The 22,459-nt window shown below is 34.3% G+C and overlaps 2 protein-coding genes across 6 annotated transcripts in view; one reads left to right on the top strand and one right to left on the bottom strand.

Annotated features, from left to right (window-relative positions):
- CAND3 (tobamovirus multiplication protein) overlaps nt 1-3,149 on the top strand; it is a 94,673-nt gene extending 91,524 nt beyond the window's left edge. For all 3 annotated transcript variants that reach the window (XM_010243018.3, XM_010243020.2, XM_088900950.1), the window contains one exon: nt 2,697-3,149. In XM_010243018.3, coding sequence (XP_010241320.1) covers nt 2,697-2,720 — 24 coding nt within the window. In that variant the 3' untranslated portion in view covers nt 2,721-3,149. The remainder of the gene's footprint in view (nt 1-2,696) is intronic.
- A 2,605-nt stretch (nt 3,150-5,754) lies between these two features.
- LOC104585962 (mitochondrial ATP-independent inner membrane protease subunit 1a) lies at nt 5,755-11,049 on the bottom strand. Of its 3 annotated transcripts, none has more exons than XM_088900952.1 (5): nt 10,807-11,049; nt 10,470-10,694; nt 10,174-10,284; nt 9,693-9,756; nt 5,755-6,162 (listed from the first exon to the last, which is right to left on the bottom strand). In XM_088900952.1, exons 1-4 carry the CDS (start codon nt 10,918-10,920, stop codon nt 9,712-9,714), a joined length of 495 nt encoding a protein of 164 aa, XP_088757078.1. In that variant the 5' UTR covers nt 10,921-11,049; the 3' UTR covers nt 5,755-6,162; nt 9,693-9,711. The 3 variants fall into 3 exon arrangements, with proteins under 3 accessions (XP_088757078.1, XP_088757077.1, XP_010241323.1); XM_088900951.1 differs by having other exon boundaries at nt 5,755-6,157; nt 10,807-11,048; XM_010243021.2 differs by lacking the exon at nt 5,755-6,162 and having other exon boundaries at nt 9,456-9,756; nt 10,807-11,047.
- Nucleotides 11,050-22,459: the final 11,410 nt, after the last annotated feature.

The following is a 22,459-nucleotide window of genomic DNA, read 5'->3' as shown; positions in this document are numbered from 1 at the left end:
TGCTTCTTTAAGTCCTCATTCAATTGGGTGCTTCTTTGGCAAGAGAAGGGGTTGGGAAAGAAGTTTTAGAATGGGGGTGCCTAGTGCCAGGCTGTAATTTGTAACAGTTGTGTGGTCTGTCCTAAAACAAATTTAATTTGGGATTAGAAGAGAAGAGAACAAGAGAAGGAGAAAAGAAAATAGGGCTGTGGAAGAGAGGAAGAGAAAGACTAACATCCTCTAATTCCTGCCCCACTTTTATTACAAGTTTATAACAATAAACCTGTGTACAAAGTCTGAAATACCTCTACTTAATTAACAATTAAAAAGAGAACTAAAAGAAAAGATAAAAATACGCATACCCTGCCACCTAATACAACTAAGGAACTAAATAATTTCTAAAACTCCTTGATAGGTTCAGCCTATCTCTGGAGCTTCTTCAAGGGAGCTCAGGCTTCCTACAGAGAAGAGAGACGAGGGAATTAGGGTTTATGCACTCAAAAGGTAATCCCTTTTATTGCAGATATGTTGTATATATAAGAATTACATCACATGGGGGGATTTTCAGTAGTAACTGACTTGCTAATGAGATTCTCTCACATATGCCTTTGGATATGCTGGATGGGGACCATGGTAGTGGACCGATTAGTGGAGATGGGCCTAGCAGTATGCCCCCCCCCCCCCCCGCCCGCGGTCTCAAGACAAAAAATTCCTGCTGAAAGCAAGAATACTCTTCCCAAGTAGCTTCTTCCGGTAGATTGTTCCAAGCGACGAGAGCTTCCTCTAAAGAAGATACTGGTCTAAAGGTTCTTGATTAAAACAGTAACAGAGAATTAGAAGAGAAAAAAGAATATACAAAGATGAGATAGGGAGAACAGTGGTTTATGTTAAGAAGAAAAACACAAGTAAAACTTGCATCACTTCAAGAGAGCTCTTTCAATTCACTATTCCATAAAACATCACTTACAAGATCCTTTTATAGAAAGATAATAGAGCTTGTGTTACTATTCATCAAAACTACAGAAATGTCACTGCAACCCAAAGAAAATTATATTTCTTATTCCTTTTTATCCTAGAAAGGTGATCACAAATGTTGGTTCCAGCTATCTGGGATCTCAGGAGGGGTAGCATAACTGTCAGTCTAGACTCCACTGGCATTAAGTAAACCTATCAAAAACAACCCTAAAACAGAAATTATTTAAAAAGCATACAAGTAAAATAATCAAGAATACTGACTATCTTGATGCCGACATCAGAGGGAACCAAGAAGGGAAAGGGTTCAAACAGGGAAGGCAACTGGAGGAAAGTAATGGGGTTGATCTCAAAGGGATCTTGCAGAGTCTTCTAAGTGGCTGAAGTTGGTTTTGGTGCTTTCAGATTCTTCAGGGCACTAGTTGTCTAGCTCTACATTTTTGGAGGTAAAGTCCAGTTCTTCTTAGTGTGTGCTGGTGCTGATACTTGGGGTTTCTATATGACTTTTCTTTTCAGTGGGGCGGGAGTGTTGCCAGAGTTTGGATAAGAGTCCAGGTTTTCTTTTCAGTGGCTGAAGCTGGTTTCTATAGGTTCCTCCCCATTTTTCTTCTTGTATTCTGCTTTTTCTTCTCCTATAGATATTTTATACTGCATTGCTGGTATAAGAGTAGCCTTTTTGTAGTTCTTATCTTGCCTTCCAAGTTTTTTAATTAATGTTTAAAATATCAAATTGATACATAATCAATTATGGGCCCTCTTTTTTCCTATTATTAGTTGCTATCATGTATCCTCTGTTTTATTGTTCCTTGTCTAATAGGTCTGTGACATGAATTATTTCTTTCATGAGAAATACTTTCTGTTTTTGTGGAAAAGATATTTTAGGTAGGGATGTGCCATCAAAAGATATGCAGCCTCCTAGTTCATAAACTTGGACATTGTGAATTTGTGTTATATTATAAGATATTCTTATATAATTTTATGGGAATTTCATTGTTATAAATCCTCTCTTAAAATTTTATCTTATAATAAATGTCCTAATATGATAAAACATGTGACTTAGTGAGTTGGTCTGTTTCCATATAATTAATCAGCAAAACATACATTGTAGTACAGGCAGAAAAGGAATTTCTACATTGTAAACCTCGTATTGTTAAATGTTCAATAAAAATCCACTTTGCAGACTATAGTCTGCTACCGAAGTTGGTCTAGATCAAATTAAAGCAGTTTCTGATGCAGTGACTATCCATGGACTCCTGTGTTGGCTTCTAGAATTGAATCAGGCATAAAAAGTTAACCGGATCTTGTACAATGTCTTCCATGGTTGATAGCTACTGACCAACCTGGTTACATTTACACTGTATACCTGTCTCATATAAGCTGATCCTTTTCATTAATAAAATGTTGTCTAAAGGAAAGAAAGCAAAAACAATCCAAGACCAAGGTTTTTGCACTTACACTGCAAATAATGAACACTTTGATCTGTTTGGGCTCTAGTTTAGAAATCTTATGCAACGCAAATGGGTTCCAGCACTGAATAGATGTGAATGAAGCAACAACTTTCTGGGGTGTGCATATTTTGTCGAGAACATTCGATCATATGGGCCTTATTCAGACTTTTTTCCTCCATTTATGCTTCATAATGGACAGTGTCATCGTTTTCTTTTTTTTATCTTCTACTGCAAACAAAAAGTTATGACACTTGGCAGGTCAGATCTGTATACTTATACTGCCTTATAATTGCACAGGTCACGGGAGTAAGTCCAATATAAATTTGCAATATGTGGATGCCATGTGAGAATATCTTGCTTGTGCCAATTCATGGATAAAAAGGAAGCATATGCAGAAAAGCATACAAGAGAAAGGGTTGGACTTCAACCATGAGACTGCAAGGTCAACTGGGGCTGGTGATACTCTTGAGAGGCACTTGGGATACAGCCATTAAGGTTGTGGTTGTTGCCATGTTTTGGCACCCTACACGTGTAAATAGCCACAAATTTGTCACAGACTTCTAATCACCAAATACGTGTCTCACATCTCTCTTACTTTCATATTTGTGTAAAATCACTATGGAATGTCAACTTTATGCTCCCATGCATCATGGACATCTTCTATCCCAATCAAGCTGGGTTTGTTCAAGCAAGTGATTATTTTTGAGCCAGGGTTAGAAGGAGAGGAAAGGGTTGTGTTTTTTGTTTTTCCTTGGTGTTTGTTTTCTTCCCCGAATTTTCTTTTCGACAGGTGATCTGGGGCCAACAATAGGAAGTCTCAGCAGGGAGTGAACCGCAAAAGATATACAAGCACAGCACCAGAAAGATCAGTGCATTCTGATGGACACCTACATGATTTTCACGCTTGAGACCATGAGTCAGCATCCAAACGTTCCAACAGTTCAATCCTGTGGTTAATTATAAACTGCCATGGCTTATTAAGGTTACTATTTCATGATTTTTAAATGACCTATTGCTCATGATGAATGGTCTAAGTCATGAAAAAAAGAGAAAAGAGGAGAAGAGAAGAAATTCATGTAAAAACAGAGTAGCCTTTTTTCTTTTTCTTTTTCTTTTTTGGCTTCATGGGGCTACACAACGGGGGGGTGGTCCTTACCCATCCTCTTAAACCCCCCCAACCCCAAGGTCCCCAACCCTGGTGGCAGTGGATTTGATCCGAGGCCTCTGGTACAACGATTTACAGATCTACCAACGGGGGGGTGGTCCTAATAAGCCATGGTCCATGGGAAGTTTTATTACGTAATATGAAGTCATGGATCCCAAGGGACTTGACAAAGCAATGGATTCTATCATGGATTCGTGGGCTCACGTCAATTGTCTAACAAGCCAAATTAGTGGTGATGCTTGATGCCCAAATTAGGGGTACTCAAAAAATCGGAAAACCAAAAGTTGAACCAAAAAATCCAATTAATCAAACCAGTCGATTCGGTTTTGGTTTTTTATTTTGCAAATTCTCAGTGGACTTTTTTGCAAAAAAATTGATCAAGTTTAGTCAATTGACAATTTCAGTTATGTTTTAAAAGTAATAGCAAATTGAGTGAGAGGGAGGAAACATGACGTTTTTAGGACAAAATTACCCTTTTGTTAAAAATAGAATGTCAGAATCCATTGAATCCAAAGAGCATTCATGTTTCATTTGTGCGGCACCATCCATTCAAATTGTGGCTAGTTGGAAGCATCTCCAAGTTTGATATCCACTCTATCCATTCAAATTGCAGCTGGTTAGAAGCAAGGTTCAAAATATCGAAACGCTGGTGGGGGCGTTTCAGTACTCGTTTTTTTACTTTTTTTTATTTTTTTTCAAAACTGGTTTAGGGGAGCCAATCTAGTACCCCTCAATCCCCTGAACCAGTCCAATAGATGCATGATGCAATTTGGGTTTCAAAGTCTATAAATATGAGAATCATATAGAACTAAGAGGTTCATTGAGTTCTAAATGGTTTTGATGGTGTAACTACTTGTGGGGGATAGATGTTCAAAACTATAATTTATGTATCAAAATTGCAAACAATTGTCTATTTTGTTTAGTGCCAGATGGTTTCTAAGTCTGTAAGCGTATAAGAATCATACAGAACAAATAGTGTAAATACTATTTTATCACCTGAGGGGCTGAAATTTACAACTGTAATCGAAGATTCAAAACTGTAATAAACCATCCAGTCTATGTAATGTCAGATGGTTTCCAATTCTGTAAAACACTATCCAATCTATGTAATGCCAGATGGTTTCCAACTCTGTAAAACACTATCTGATCTGTGTGATGTTGGATGGTTTCTAACTTTGTAATAAACCATCCAGACTGTGTAATGTTGAATGCTTTCCAACTCTATAATAAACCATTTGGTCTTCTCCATGCCGAATGGTGCCTGCATCTGTTAAACACCACCTAGGTTGTTCCATACCAGACAATCTAGGCACTTAATTTGTTCTTATTGTTGATCATATAAGTAGATATTTAGTTTGGGTATTAATTACAGAGATAAGCATTATGAGCTTTATTCAATTGTCTTGTTGTTTTAGCCAATTTGGCATTATCATTCACCACCTTCCTCTAGTACACTTGCTTTGAAGATGGAGTCGATGCTTCCTAGCCAATCGTAGTTTGAATTGGTAGAGTTGATGCTTCTCAACCAAATAGAATCAATGCTTCCCAATCTGAAGTCGTTTTAATGGATGGAGTTGATGCTTCCTAGCCAACCGCAGTTTGAATCGATCGAGTTGATGCTTCCCAGTCATATGGAGTCGATGCTTCCCAATCTGAAATCGTTTGAATGACTAGAATCAATGCCTCCAACCAATTGCAGTTTGAATGGATGGAGTCGAATTCGAAGTTGGAGAAGACGAACAAAACATGAATGCTTTTTGGATTCAATGGATTTTGTTTTCAACAAATAGGTAACTTTGTCCTAAAAACTTCATGTTTTATCCCACTCACTCAATTTGCTATTATTTCTAAAACATAACTAAAAGTGTCAATTGACAAAATTGGTCAAATTTTATGCAAAAAGTCCAATTTTCAAGTTTTCAATTAACCTATTAAAAAATTGTGGTTAACCAAACTGGCCGCTATATGTATACACGTTTCCAGAATGAATTTGGGATTTCCAATTGTATCTTTTTAAATCATCTCTCTCTCTCTCTCTCTCTCTGAAAATGAAACCATCTCTTTAAGTCTGGCATTTTGAGTTCAAGGGTTCTTTGTTTGCACTTAATATGGTTGTAATTCAAAATTTCAAATTCAATTCCATTGTTTTAATTCATAACAAAAAGAGACGTACTGTGGATACTATTGGTGTATTCACAAATTTCATGGCTTAACATTCCCCCGACTCCATTGTTAGTCTCCAAATAGTTGTTGGGCAACATGCTAAATAAATGAAAGAATTGTAGAGATTATCAACATGCTAAAGAAACACATCCAAAATTGGACCAGCTAAAAGAGAAAACAGAGTACAAGGAGTTTTAGTTCACAATCATAATCCTTTTCTGCTAGATTAGGAAACAATTATAATTAAGCTCTCGGTTGTATGTGAGGTTGAACTCGTAGCTCAGTTCCGTCGGAAATTCAATTCTGAGGTGGTGAAAGAGAAAGAAATTCCCATCCACGCAAGAAGTTTCTCTAGTTCAAGCTGTTTTCTTTGCCCACCTTGATTGAAGATTAGAAAAGCAATGAATCTTGATCCCTTGACTCTTTCAACCTGTACTCAAATTAATGACCTTGGCTTCAGTAGCAGATTTGTTCTCAAAAATCCTTTTGTTCCTTTCTGACCACACAGCCCATAGCACTGCCGAAGGGATGGAAAACCAGTAGATTTTCACTTTCTTGGTTAATCTAGGTAGATGCCACTCCTCCAACAGAGCTTTAACTGAGACTGGCATGCACAAATCTAGGTTCAGAGCTTTAAAAAAAAAAGATTCCAAACTGTTGAGCTAAACTTTGCAGTGAAGGAATACATGCCCAGAGGACTCCACCTCCATATTGCATAAACAACACAAGTCTGAAATGTTAAAGCCTTTTTCTGAACATCTCTTTGGACAGGCACCTCACCAAAGCTGTCACCCAAACAAAAAACTTGACTTTTGAAGGAACCATATTCCCCAAAATGGCCTGACTGGGAAAAGGGACTTCAGTCTTCCCACTAGAAAATTGTAAAAGGATTTAACTGTGAATTCACCTGACTTGGTCCACTTCCAAACTCTTGAGTCCTGCAAATGAAGATTTAACTGCTGGTTTTGTAACAGAGCAAGGAAATCTGCATCCTGTTGAATCTCCCAGTCACTAAAACTCCTCCTAAAGGAAGGAGTCTAGCACAATCTACTTTCATAAATCATGAAAGAATCAGCCACTAAGGCTTCCTATTCTGAAGCCACATTATACAAGGCAGGGAACAACTCTTTTAGAGTGCTTTCACCAGTCCACTGGTCTAATCAGAATCTGATTCTTCTTCTATCTCCTGCTTTAAATCTGATTCCATATTGTTGAGCTAAACTTGGAACCCATATTCTCAAATTTTAGTCTTATAGACCAAGATTTTACCATTGCACCAAGTAATGGCCCCTTATGATGTCACCTTCTTGGCTTAAAGGAGAAAAAACTGGCTATTGATTTGAATATAAAAAAAAAAAAAGAGATTCCTGTATAATGGGCAGGTTGGTCCATATTGGAAAAGTATATTTATAGCACTGCCATACTGGGATGATTTACTGCCATAATGGGCAGGTTGAGTACTCCTAGATTCAGCATATACTCACCAGCTTGGGGGTAGTTTTGGAGCAGAATGTTTATGTTGTGTAGTATTTACAAGAGCAGACTGTTTTTTTTTTTTTTTTAAGTTGTGGTCCATGTAACTAAAAGGATGAGTAGTATTTATATAGTGGGATTTGAGTGGGGTAGATCACTCTCTAGTCTCTTCCCATAATATCCCGTTTAGTCTTTTGTCCCCTTTTTTTTTCTTTTTTTTTTTTATCAGCAAATCCTTTGACCTCTCTTCTCTTTCTCCTGTTTTCTCCTTTTCTCTACTCCTAAGGTTGGCTGCAGATCAGATGACTCAAATACAGTATTGACACTTCAACTAGTCTAGAAGGAAAAATGTTGTAACTTTTACTCGCTCATTTTCTTATGTTAGTAATAGCCACTTCCACATAATCTAGTAGCCACTTAACCATATTTTAAGAGTGACTTCCTTTAGCAGCCATCGGAAACAGTGATTTAAAAGGCACGCCTCAGGCGTGCCTAGGTGCACAGGCAAGGCGCATTTCAGGGTATGTGCCTCGCCTAGGTCCTAGGTGCAGCCCTTTCAAAAGGTGCACGCCTGGTGCGCCTAGGCGTGCACCTTTTGAAAATTTGATGCTTTTTTGCTTTTTTTGAACATAACTGCTGGGCTGGGGGCTCCGCCCCCGGACCTCCGTGCCACACCCCTCGAGGCAAGCCCAAACAAGTGCACATTAGGTCTTAGATTCTTACTTTTCACACAAAAAAATAGTGATTTTATAGTTTTAATTGCTTTTTATTAAGACATTTTATTAGGATGAATGAATGAACAACATTACCAAATTGGGGGTTCTCGGAGAATCAGGAATGTAATACGTTTTACATTACATTAGCTATGTGAAGTAATGCAATTGAGTGAAAAAAGATATTAGAGGTTTTACATGCTTGAAAATGTTTTATATGTTTGATTTTATTTTTAAATTCTCATTTGAATATGCTTTACATCTTATATTTATGTATTTTAATTTTAGATAATAGGTTTTTTAAAACATTATTTTAAAATTTAATTTTATATTTTTTATTAATATTATGTTTAATTATTTTTATTTTCTTTATTTTTTGAATTTTTTGACATTTTTTTTTATTTTTTAGCATTTTTTGTATTTTTGCGCCTTGCTTCAAAAAGGCGCGCACCTCGCCTTGCGCCTCGGGCACAAATTGACCCCTACGCCTTTTTCGCACCTTGCGCTTTTAAAACACTATCGGAAATGCATAAAATACCTTGCTCATATGGCATATCGTGCTAACAGCATGACCTAGTGTGTTTTTTATTCTACACAAAAATATGCATGAAATTAATGTGTCCCAAGTCCCAACCCTGCCCCCCAAAAAGAATAATAGACAAAGTACTACTATTTTTTATCCCTCATGATATTATTGAGATTAAGTTTTGATTGATTTAAAAAAATGGCAAAAGCATTCCATCATGTCACCATGGACTTTCAGGTCTATGTGGTTACATGGATTTCCTATGATGTGGATAACTGACACGGAAGCTCTAGACATCCATCTGAAGAAGCACACACTAGATTATCCATGTATATAGTTTTACTGTCCACATAAAGCTCATACCTCACCATGTCTTGCATTTTCCCTTTAATACAATAGCCTTTATATTTCATTTTTCCCCCTCAAATGAACTAGAGTGAGCATTATATATATTTCCATCACATCAATTTGAGGTTTTCCAATTTGCTTTCTCTCAATTTTTAGGGTTCCTGTCAAATACCATTTCCCCTTTTTCTGATTGATGTCATGTCAAGGACACCAAAAGAATGGAATAATTATGAAAGAGTTTCTCGTAGAGGTTGTGCAAGCTGCAGGAGACTGCCCGGCCATAGATAGAATACAAAACAGGAACACTTTATTTGGTAACCCCTTCAACACCTTTTTGCTATTGCATGCTGATATGCCAAGTCTCCTTTGGGAGCTTAAGCCCTAGCTATGTAGTAAGCAAGATTCATGTGGAGATGTGGCTTGTCAGCTAGTTTTTGCAACTTTTAGAAGAAATGGTACTCTTTCTTCACCACTAAGACCCATTCTTTTGAGTCATTTTTGACTAGATTGCAATTAGAGTTTCCCAATATATTAGAACTTAGGACTTAGGAGGGAGGAGTCTCAAGTGATTAAGTGGAATTTCTGTTTGTCAGGTTCAAAGAGTTAGAGTTCATTGAGATAAACGGTCACTATTGTGACTCACCCAATCAGATAAACAATTATAACCATGGTCCTTGAAAAAAAAAATTGAAAAATACTAGTAGCAATCATCACAAATCGTTTGTTCCGATGAAATTTAATAAGATCTTAGCTTTGTACTACTACTAATATGCTCCCCAAAGTACACCATTTTCTCATGCCTTTTTTAATATATTCTGAAATCCTGACGAATTGAGTAAAGCTGGCACATCCAGGGTTTTAAAAAATGGTTCAAATGGGTAAACAATACGTAGCTACAGTTGTACCTGCAAGATGCAATGACTTTTACTCTCGTTGTCCCAATGATCCGAAACCTTCAGGTGGCCATATCTGAAGATGCAAACCCAAAGAAAGCTTTAATTCCTAAATGTTAATTAGTCGGATGAAAAAAGCTTTGCTGCAATGAAGTTATCAGTAAGCCACTAAGAAAAGAAAGCATGCAAGGTCCGTTCCGACGTTAATTCACATGAGAAGTGTCAAGTCTCAAAAACTTCTTAACATGCAGAAGCTATGAACTATTAACATCTTAGAACCAGGTTTATGTTTTGGTATCTCTATTTCTAGTTTCCCATTTTAGAGACACAGTATACAACTCTCAAGGTGCCTCCAATTAGTATCAGAAATCAATTGAACAGCCTTACTGAACTTCGTTTCATAAGAGATACAACTTCAGTAAAAAAATTAAAAAATAATAAAATAATAAAAGTTTTCATTCTGCAATTGCCCAATTCAGGAAGAGAAACTCACCCTGAAAAACACTTTTCCTTGAATCAGTCCATACGGAACAGCTCCAAAGTGTCTTGAATCATTGGAGGCATATATGTTGTCCCCCTGAATCCAAACATGGCCTTTCGGCACCTTTCCATGTAAAAACAAATAAATAAGTAAATAAATCCTAAAAGAGAAGAAAGAAATTCTGAAAACCATGAAAGTCCAGATAGCACCACAAAAAACAAAATATAAATCCTAGTATTAACGATAAAATTCCAGAACCCCAATTGAAAAGAGAAGTGAGAAAGCACGGAAAGAGGGAAGTAGCATACAACGACAGTCTGGCATCGGTCGCTGTTCTTGGGGTCGACAAGGAAGGTCACTCGATCGCTTTCCATACCCATCACACGCTTGGTAACAGTCTTCCTAGGGTTTTCCGGCGACCGTACGAGGACGATGTCGCCGGGACCCACCTTCCCGAGCCTGGTAGATATCCTCTCCGTCAAAAGCAGGTCGCCCGTCAGATTCAAGGTAGGTAGCATACTTGGACCGTACACCTGCAATTCCAATTTCAAACCCCATTATACTTGCCACCTTCAAAGAAATCGAGAACTATACTCGACTGAGAGAAGAAGAAGAAGAAGAAGAAGAAGAAGAATAAGAAGATACGAGAGTGGGAGTGCAGATGTAAGTGTTGGTGACGTGGAGAACGCAGAGGAACTTGGCAACTATGAATGTTCGATCCAACGCTTCCTTCGCTATGCTCCACCATTGCACCGTCATCTTCTCATCACATCTCTTCCTCCTCCGCTACCGCTAGGCGCTGCCGCTGTTGGCCGCACGCCGTTGGGTTTTAGGCATTTAGCGTTCCAGGTAAGGCTGCAACTTGGGCCGGATTGGACCGAACCCAACCCGAAAATGTCAGGGTTAGGTTGGGTAGGGTTGATGCTTGGATTAGGGTAAGAGTTGAAATTTATGAATTCAATTTTACTCGGGTTGGGTTAGGAGGGCAACCCGACCCAATTCGTATCGGACTCTATATAAATATAATAATATTATATATGGTATATCATTCTATGCATGATAATTGTATAGCCCCATCACATATTATCATTTATTTCTTTTAAGATAATCAATTCGATTAATCTCAATTAAAAATATTAAAACCTTAATAACATATTTTATGTTTTTGAATATTTTATTCTTTATCTCCTCTTTTGTTTGCCACCTGTATGTTGTCCATAAAAGATTTACTAGTGGGGACCCGTGCAATGCATGAAATTTGTTATGGAAAGATAAATAATAAAACAGATAAGAGTATACAATTGTTTTATATTTCTAATTGTTTAAATAATAATTAATTATTTATATTTTATAATACTTTTAATAACTTATTACAATACAAAAATAACAATAATTTATTTCTGCTAAATCATCGAACTGATGAAACCAACCAACTTGACCCGAATTGCTCAGTTTCTAATATTTCCAATTGAAATTGGGATCAGTTTCATTGTGACCATTTGTAAATTGATCAAAATCGAATGACCCAATCACACACACACACACACACACACACACACACATATATATATATATATATATATTAATATTTTTATATTTTAAATATAATTTTTTAATAGGGGAAAGTGGGAAAATTCCCGTATTTCTTAGTCTCAAATATCTTATATTATAAATTTAATTTTTTAATAATGTTAATGTAATTTTTAAAATTTAAAATTAATTTTTCAATGTAATCTTTTAAACCAATTGAGCAAACCAAAAATCAACCCAAACCAATACAACCCAATTTAGTTGGTTTTCACTAATGATGAGTAGATTTCGGGTAACCAACTCCCCAACTTGACCATGTCAATTTGGTTGGCCAAATAGCCTATAACCGAACTAAACCAAGCCGTGATCAACACTCCTAATTTCATCTAAATTAATATTTTAATCTCTGATAAATAAAAGTAGTTTAAGTTTTCAATGTAATCTTTTAAACCAATTGAGCAAATCGAAAATCAAACCAAACCAATACAACCCGGTTTAATTGCTTTTCACTAATGGTTAGTAGATTTTAGGTAACCAACTCCCCAACCTGACCATGCAAATTTGGTTGGCCAAATAACCTATAACCGAACTAAACCAGACCGTTATCAACACTCCTAATTTCATCTAAATTAATATTTTAATCTCTAATAAATAAAAGTACTTTAATCTCCAATAACTATTAAAAAATTATAGCGAAAATGCACAACAATTGAAAATATATTGATAATAGAAATAAAATAAATAACTAATAAAATTAAAATAATTATAAAAATACTAAAAATAATAAAAAAATATATTTAGTCAATAAATATTGTAATCTCAAAAATACAATAAATACAATAAGTATAATAAATTAAATTTAAAAAGTTAAATAACGGTAGTTTAATATCCAATAATTATTAAAAATTTTATGTTGAACAACAAAGAAAATAAAGATTTATACATAATTATTGAAAATATATAAAAAGACTATAAATAATTGTTGAAAATGGAATAAATATTAGTTTTAGTATTTTAAATATAAAAAAAAATATAGATTAAGATTTTAAAATCATTATTAATGAATATTATTTTTCTGAAAGTTATTTTTCTAGAAGTATTAATTGATATAAGTGAAATTGGTAATTTAAAATATTATTTAGTTATTTAAATAATATCCTTCTTTAAATTTTATAATTTTAATTATTAATTGAATTTAATAGACTATAAATTTATAATTTATTCTATTATTATAAAATACATTATTAATTTTGCATAATTTCGTTATTTTAACTATTGAAAATATAGTTATGTTAAACATTTCATTATTTAAAATATTTATTTATTTATTTATTTAAATAGTATATAAAATATTTAAATTACTCATTATTTGAATTTAAGATATTAGTTATTGAAATATTTAAATGATATTTTGTTTTTTTAATGTTAAATTTCTATTATTTGAATAACAGTTAATTTGAATAATCTGAAAAATCATAATTTATATTTTTAGTAAATAATTTCGTGATGAATTTTGTAAAAATGTAAAACTATTAATAATATAAATATTATTAAATCTATAATAATTATTTTTTGTGTTTTTAATAAATATTTTAAAGTTTATACTATTATTGCATAATTTCATTATTAATTTTGTAAAAATATTAAATTATTATTAATTTGAATATTATGTTATGATTATTTTATTTTAAGATTTGTTATTTTATTGCATAATTTCGTTATTTTAACTATTCAAAATATAGTTATGTTAAATATTCCGTTATTTAAAATACTTAGTTATTTAAATAATACATAGAATATTTAAAAATACTCATTATTTGAATTTAAGATATTTATTTTTTGAAATATTTAATAATCAAACATTTTTATATGTAATTATATAGCTATTTTTAGTATTTTATTATTTAAGGTATTTAGCTATTGAAATATTCAAATAATATTTTATTTTTTAATGTTAAATTTCTTTTATTTGAATAACATTTAATTTGAATAATCTAGAAAATCATAATTTATATTGTTAGTACAAAAGATCGTGATGAAATTTGTAAAAATATAAAACTATTAGTAATATGAATATTATTAAATCTATTATAATTATTTTTTGTGTTTCTAATAATTATTTTAAAGTTTATACTATTATTACATAATTTCATTATTGATTTTGTAAAAATATTAAATTAATATTAATTTGAATATTTGTTATGATTTTTTTATCTTAAGATTTTTCTTATTTTATTGCATAATTTTGTTATTTTAACTATTTAAAATATAGTTATGTTAAATATTTTGCTATTTAATTATTTAAATAATATATAAGATATTTAAAAATACCGATTATTTGCACTTAAGATATTTAGTAATTGAAATAGTTAAATAGTTAAATATTTTTCTATGTAATTATTTACCTATTTTTAGTATTTTATTTATTAAGATATTTAGTTATTGAAAAATTGAAATAATATTTTTAATGTTAAATTTCTATTATTCGAATAACATTTAATTTGAATAATCTGGAAAGTCGTAATTTATATTGTTAATACATATTTTCGTGATGAATTTTGTAAAAATACAAAACTATTAATAATATGAATATTATTAAATCTATTATAATTATTTTTTTTGTGTTTTTAATAATTATTTTAAAGTTTATACTATATTACATAATTCCATTATTAATTTTGTAAAAATATTAAATTATTATTAATTTGAATATTATGTTATGATTTTTTTTTTATTTTATTGCATAATTTTGTTATTTTAACTATTTAAAATATAGTTATGTTAAATATTTCATTGTTTAAAATATTTAGTTATTTAAATATTTAAATAATATATAAAATCTTTAAAATATTCATTAATTGAATTTAAGATATTTAGTTATTGAAATGTTGAAATAATATTTTATTTTTTAATGTTAAGTTTCTACTATTTGAATAACATTTAATTTGAATAGTCTAGAAGGTCATAATTTATATTGTTAGTACATAATTTCGTGATGAATTTTGTAGAAATATAAAATTATTAATAATATGAATATTATTAAATCTATTATAATTATTTTTTGTGTTTTTAATAAATAATTTAAAGTTATAATATAATTTGTTAAAATATTTAAATAATTTTTAAAATTTCTTTAGATAGAAATAGATAAAAAGTGGCAAAGAGGATAAATAGGAATTAGAGATAATTTGGAGAGAAATTCTCTAGTAAATTAGAGATAAGTTAGGAAATAAATAGGAATTAGAGATGATTTAGGAGAAAGTGGGGAAGTTAGTTTAGGATAAATTTTAGGAGAAGAGATTGTTGGGGAAGGAGAGCATTTCATTGTTTCTTTTAAAAAATGACATGGAATAAAAAAAAGTACAAATTTCAAAAAAATGAGAAAATTTCAAACACTTTTTTTTATGAATTTTGTACTTAAAAGAACCAATAAAAACATCAACAAACAAATACTAACAAAAAATATGATTAATATATGTAGTGAAAGTTGAGTTAAGATATGAGATTAAGAAGCTCTATAAGATTATAAGGGATGGGAAGAAGGTTGAGTTGGGCTCAACCTGAAGATTTAGGGTTGAAGGATTTAGTTAAGGTTAGGGTTAGGGTTGGATGGAAGGTGAGATGACAAAAGTGCCCATCAAGTTTTGAATGAGGGAGAGACATAGACACCTCTAAGACTTGTAAACCAAACATATGTATTCTAAGTAGGCACCTCTAAGACTGAGAGTAGGGAAAGTTTCCAGCAAATTGGTTTGTATTAGTTTCACATCAAACCTGATTTACATTAGAATGTGAGACATCTTCTTATAGAGACTGTCCACAGTGATCACAAGTGGGTCATTCTCGTCTTCCTATTCCTTTCTTCTTTTGTGTCATTGCATCTTTGTCATCCCATAGAGTTTTCAGCTTGGTGAAATAAAGTGAAACCAATTAATGTTCCTGTTGCAAATTAGAAATTTCATGTTGGATTCAAGGTTCAAAAAATCGATATGATATGCTCCGCATCGGATGTATCATATCCCACTACTTTTTAATAAAAATTACTCTTTTTTAACTCCTCAAAAACCAAATTTTGAAAAAAAAAACTAAAAAAAACCATTTCTGTGTGTATCTAAGTACCGCTACGCCTATACCGATATACAAAAACGTATCAATACTTTGAACCATGGTTGGATTTGAAAAGTTCTAAGGCCATCAATTTGAAAGAACCATTTTTTTTTTTTGTTGATGAAAGAAATATAGTTTCAAATCGTCCTAGATTTGCAATGCCGAATATCCATAGACTATACAACCAGCAATAATCTCCTTAGTGCCATCAGTGAAACCCTGTTTGTTCTTGGAAACAAGGGCCATTGTCATAGATGATATGAAACAAGGGCTTGAGGGGTCATCAGTCTTGCTAAAGGTGTTGGATGTTGTCCCACTTGACGCCATTGGATCCAAACGGTGAAATGACCAAGCTGAGATCTTAAAGACTCAAAGCCGAAGATGGCTCTGATACCATGAGAAAAAGTTAAGCACAAAACAGAAATATTTCTGTATGTATATTCAATTGAATCAATAGGTGTTTACAATAAATAGACACTGGTACCTTTTACTTTTGGTAACCAAATAGCTAAATAGGGAAAAATGAAATCAAGAAAGGAGAAAAATATACAAGGTAATGTTTGCTTTTGCTCGGACACAAAAGGTAAACATACAACAATAATATACAAAGTAATAAATTCTCAATCAGATAACATGTTATTAGGTATCTCTCTTGGTCTCACTTCAATTTCTTCACCCACTCAATGGATATATTAGTTAAGACACATGATACTGTTACCCATATTAGAACAGGAGTTCTTTGTGTTCCATCTTTGGGTTTTAACCTTATTTCAGTGCACAAACTCATCACATAATGCCAATGTGTTGTAACTTTCTCTCATGATCATTGTCTTATACAGGATGTATCATTGAAGACAATGATTGGAGCAAGGTGGAAGGTGGGCTCTCTTTTTTTCATACTAAGAAGCATACCATAGCCACTGTTATTTCTCATGACATCTGGCACAAACGGGTGGAACATCCTTCTAGCAATAACAATGTTCAATTACTACAACAAGACCTTTTTAACTTGTTCATTATGATATGGCTCTCATTATTTTTTGAGTATAGTTGATGATTTTTCATGAAGCACTTGGGTTTATTTAATGCATCATAAATCTAAAACTCATGCTATTTTTATTTCTTTTTACAAACTCATTGAAACCCAATTCGGTCACCGAATCCAACAAGTTAGAAGTGACAATGGCCTCGAGTTTGGCTTGGATGATAATTGTTCACCAACAGAGTTGTGTTCATACTCCACAACAAAATGGACTTGTTGAGCAAAATCACCGCCACATCATTGAAGTTGCTCATGCCTTTTTGTTTCAGGCCAAACTACCCACTTATTTTTGGGGAGATAGTGTGTTAACAGCTACCTATCTCATCAATTGAACACCCACTCCACTTCTTTCTGGTAAAAGCCCATATGAAGTCCTTTTTGGTTCAAAGCCTTCATATACATACCTCTGTGTGTTTGGTTGTTTGTGCTATGCAACTATAACAAATCCTATTCGAACCAAATTTTTGATCCATGTGCACATAAGTGCATTTTTTTAGGGTATCGAGTTTATCACCTTGAAACTCAAACAACCTTTATCTCTCATGATGTTGTCTTTTATGAAGATTCCTTCCCCTTATCATCAAGTGAAACTAGTTCTCCTATTTTACCATTACCCATGCCAGACTTACCTATTACTCCACCTATTGGATCGGTGGCTCCATCATCTTTGCATGAGTCATCCTTAGGTCTCTCTTCACCTTCTCTGCCAATTTCTCCCTCATTGGAGTCTTCCCCCCCCCCACCCCCCAGGGGGTCCACAAGAGAGTGGCATGCACCATCTCATACTTGCAAGATTATCATTGTCAAATTGCTACTAACTCCTTGCTCAATCCATCATCTACTTCCTTGATAGGAACATCTATAAGTACATCACACCCTCTCTCTTGTGTTTTATTATATGATAAATTATCCCCTGCTCACAAAGAATTTTCGGCATCTATCTCTTCCACCCAAGAATCTCATAGTTTCCAGCAGGCTACGCATAATCCCTTATGGAGAGAGGTTGTGGTTAAGGAGATTCAAGCTATTGAAGTTAATAATACTTGGACCCTAACTTCACTACCTCCAAATAAATTATCCATTGGATGCAAATGTGTTCACAAAATCAAGTATAAATATGATGGTTCCATTGAAAGATATAAAGTTCACCTTGTTTCTAAGGGAATAATCATCAGACTTTTTGTCCTGTAGCAAAGCTTGTCATTGTTTGTTGTCTCTTTGCGATTGTTGCAGTCCGCAATTGGCATTTATATCAACTTGATGTCAATAATACTTTCCTCCATGGAGACCTAGAAGAAGAAGTTTACATGGATATCCCTCCCGGTTTTTCTTGACAGGGGAGCATAAGGTATGCAAATTGAACAAATTACTTTATGGTCTTAAACAAGCATCTCAACAATGGTTGCCAAATTATCTACTACCTTAATTGCAGGAGGGTACACTCAGTCACAAGCTAATCGCTCCCTCTTCGCATGCTTGACTGCCACTTCTTTTACTGCTGTTCTCATATATGTTGATGATATTATCTTGGCCGAAAATGATTTTTCTCTTATTTAGCAACTTAAAGATCACCTACACCACCAATTTCAAATTAAAACCTTGGCCGTTGAAATATTTCCTTGGTTTCGAGATTGCTCGTTCTTCTAGTGGGATTCACTTATCCCAACGCAAATATGCTTTAGAAATACTTAATGATGCTAGTTTTCTTGGTCTCGACCTTCTCCTTTTCCCATGGAAAAACGACTCAAGCTTACCTCCACTAATGGAACTCTGCTCTCTAATCTTTCTTCCCATTGCCAGTTGGTGGGACGTCTTCTCTACCTCACCATTACACGGCCCGACATTGCCTACTCTATGCAAGTGTTGAACCAATATATGGACAAGCTATGCCAGCCGCATCTTGATGCGGCTCACCAGATCTTGAATTATATTAAGATGGCTCCAGGACAAGGAATACTATTTTCTACTTCTAGTTCTTTGTAGCTTCGTGCGTATTGTGATTCTAATGCGGCTCACCGAATCTTGAATTATATTAAGATGGCTCCAGGACAAAGAATACTATTTTCTACTTCTAGTTCTTTGTAGCTTCGTGCGTATTGTGATTCTAATTGGGCCAGTTGCTCCGAGTCTCGTCACTCTGTTTCAAGTTATTGTATCTTTCTTGGGGCATCACCCATCTTGTGGAAATCAAAGAAACAAAGCACAATTTCCCGCTCCTCTACTAAAGCGGAATACAGAGCTATGGCCTTTACTTGTTGTGAACTCCAATGGTTATTTTGTTTATTGCAAGATTTACAAGTATCTCATCATCATCCTGCCTTCCTATACTATGACAATCAAGCTGCTCTACACATTGTTGCTAATCCTATGTTTCACGAACGCACGAAACACATAGAGATTGATTGTTACATCATACGAGAAAAGCTTCAGCAAGGCTTGATTCACACTGTACATGTTTCAACTTTTAATCAACTTGTTGATGTTCTTACCTAACCCTTGGGTGCAGCACAACTTCATCATCTTACATGCAAGGTGGGCATTCTCGACATTTATGCTCCAACTTGAGGGGGAGTATTGCATTATTACCTTGTATACTGTTGTATGTTTACCTTTTGTGTCCAACAAACATTACCTTGTATATTTTTTTCCTTTATTTATTTCTTCTTTCCTTGTTTAGCTCCTGGTTACAACAAGTAAAAGGTACTAGTGTTTAATATTATAGACACCTATTGATTCAATTGAATATACATACAGAAATTCTGTTTTAGGTTTAACAGCCATCTATCCAACCTACGAATGTGCTAGAGTAGTTTTGTCACTTGGTTTTGTTGAAACAAATACAATCGAGAGGGGAAGAGAAATTGACTCAAATAAGAAAACAAGGAAGCATTTTTGGCTTCCTCGTCCAACGATGATACAAAAGACAATATGGTTTGGCTCTATGAGGTGGCGGTGACCAATTTCAACTGTAGGGGAGATGAAAACCAGAAGTGTTGATCGTGGTGGAAACAGGACTAAAAGTTTGGTAGCTTTTTATGAAGTTAATCACCATTCTTGAAATTTGACGGGCATGCATTGAGATATAAGCAATGGACAGAGGAATTTCTGAATTGAAGAGAGCACTCAGATAGATGAAATTACAAAAGAATTGTTGTAGGGCAGCATCGTCCAAATACCAAATTGCTTCTATGTTGCGCAAAACCCAAAAATACAGATCCGAGTGGCATCCAAAATTGAAAGAAAAACAAGCAAAAAGAACAAATAAATTTACGTGGTTTGTCTTATAGGCTACGTCTATGGGTGAAGGAGGAGCAAAATTCCACTATGTAATTTGTAGTGGAGAGGAATACAGAATTGTGCACTCACAACCTCATTTAGAGGAAACCCAAAACCCCAAATACACACAAAATCTCACCCTTTGTCACAAGATAAAAGACTAAGTATATAAGAGATAAAGCCTCCAAAATACACAACTCTTCATATGCGGTTTGAACTCATAATCTGAATATGGCGGCCCAAGCATTACATTTTCCACCACAAACCACTATAAAATTTTGCTTGTGTTTTTCTCTATTGAGAATGGTTAGATAGGGGCGTTTTTTGTCATTTTCTCCTTTCTTATACTCTCTCTGTATTTGGGCACCCAGATAGGGCCCTTCTTGTAATTATTAATTTTCAATTATAAAGTGAACTTTTGAGGGTGTGAATAGTGAACCTCACACACCTCTCGACACATTGCTTTCTTCTTCCTCTTCTTCTTCTTTTTCTTCTCTTCTTTCTTTCTCTCTTGAAACCCTAGTTTCTGCAACTTGGTTTCAAAGTGGGTAGAAGCATCTGGGAGTGAATTTTTTGCTGATCTCTTACCCAAAGGCGAACTACTGACGTTAGACCGCCATCGGATGACATTAGCAATCTATACAGGTGTCGGCGGCAGCCTATGAAACTAGCACAGTTTGATTCGCTCTGATTTTAGAAAAATTTCAGTATGACTCTTGTCGTTATATGAAACTTCTATGATTTTTTGTTGATTTTTCAAGGAAAAAATCATAGAAATTCCATATCTGATGTCAAGCCATGTACAATAGGTTTAATGATTTTTTTGTTGTAAAACCTAGACCATTCAGGTTTTTTTTTCAATTTGGGATTGACGGGAAGTGGTCCCGTAATTTTCTTAGCACTATGTGATTTTTGGGAGATTTTTTCTCCCTCTATTTTTCTACCAACCTAGTTTTTTGGGTCTTCTTTTGGTTCTTAACCATGGGGTGACTTGCTTTTGGGTCTGGAACCTTGGTTAAAGTGTTGGGGGTCCTTTTTGGTTGGTGAATATGTGTCTTGTCAGAATATGGAATCATCTAAGGATTTTTAGATGGTCCCCGATGTGCTCCCATGAACTGTAGATATTTCCAATGGTATGATAACTATTATTAAACTGGATGGAACTAATTTTTTAGAGTAGTCTCAGTTTGCTAAACTTACCATTACTGGGAGGGGTAAACTGGGATTCATGACAGGAAGGGAAGTGAAGTCGAGTCCTAAAGACCTGGAATTTGCAAGGTGGGAACATGACAACTCCCTTGTTATGTCATGGCTGATTTGCTCAATGCAACTTCATATTGCCTGAACTTACATGTTTCTTCCATCTACCAAGGATATTTGGGATAGGGTAGTTGCTACTTATTCCCAAGTTAACAATACTGCTAGAGTGTATCTGATTCAAAGGGAAGCTTGCAGTATGCGTCAGGGAGAGAGATCTATTGCTATGTATTTCTCTTCTCTATAGTCTATATGGGAAGAAATAGATCACTTGAAAGCTCTAGTTTGGAAGGACCCTGAAGATGGTGAGTAGTATCGGAAGTACAGAGAGGAGAATAAAGTCTTTGATTTTTTCACTGGTTTGAACCCAGAGTTTGATTTCACCAGACAACACATTCTTAGTGCAGGCGTTGTTTCTCTTGCTACTTCTTACTCTCTTGTACAAGGGGAAGAAAGCCGAAAAACCGCCTTGATGCAATCCTCTATGAGTGATCATTCTGCCTTTATGTCATCTCGACCCAAGCAAAATACTAGCAAACATCCCACTGCAGAGAAGGTAGAGGATATTATTTGTGAGTACTACAAGAAGCCAAGACATACTAAAGAAAGGGGTTGGAAGCTTAATCCTCATCTAAAACCGGAGAAGTACAAAACTGGGAAGAAGGGTAATGCTCACTTGGCTATAATTGGTAATGATGCTCAGCCCTCAAATGTGCTTGACTCTGTTGATGTGATGGACAAACTCAGGAATATATTATTGCACCTAAAGAAGGGTGGTACATCCTCATCATCTGGTTCTAGACTTAGTGATCTATCTAGTTCATATGCCAAGACAGGTACTACAATTGTTTGTTCCACCTCCTTTAGCCCATGGATCGTAGATTCTGGGGCCAGTGCCCATATGACTGGTATGCTTTCACATTTTACCTCATATAAGTTAACCCTAGGGAAGGACAAGATTATTGTTGCGGATGGATCTTAGACCCAATCTCGGGTTAGGGTGAAGTCAGAATCATTAATAACCTTTCTCTTGACTCTGTCCTACATGTGCCCCAGCTACAAAAAAAAAAAAATTATTGTCTGTTA

The sequence above is a fragment of the Nelumbo nucifera genome, chromosome 3, assembly GCF_055504915.1.
Source record: "Nelumbo nucifera cultivar China Antique chromosome 3, China Antique-T2T, whole genome shotgun sequence".
NCBI lineage: Eukaryota > Viridiplantae > Streptophyta > Magnoliopsida > Proteales > Nelumbonaceae > Nelumbo > Nelumbo nucifera.
The sequence above is the reverse complement of the archived record's forward strand: the minus strand, read 5'-3'. Positions and strand labels throughout refer to the sequence as shown.

What these genes read in the sequence shown, in the direction of transcription:
- LOC104585962 (XM_088900952.1), bottom strand. Translation starts at nt 10,920, where the DNA reads ATGACGGTGCAATGGTGGAGCATAGCGAAGGAAGCGTTGGATCGAACA. An exon ending in ACATCTGCACTCCCACTCTC is followed by an intron (nt 10,695 to 10,806) that starts GTATCTTCTTAT and finishes TTGGAATTGCAG; the next exon opens with GTGTACGGTCCAAGTATGCT. An exon ending in ACCGATGCCAGACTGTCGTT is followed by an intron (nt 10,285 to 10,469) that starts GTATGCTACTTC and finishes TTACATGGAAAG; the next exon opens with GTGCCGAAAGGCCATGTTTG.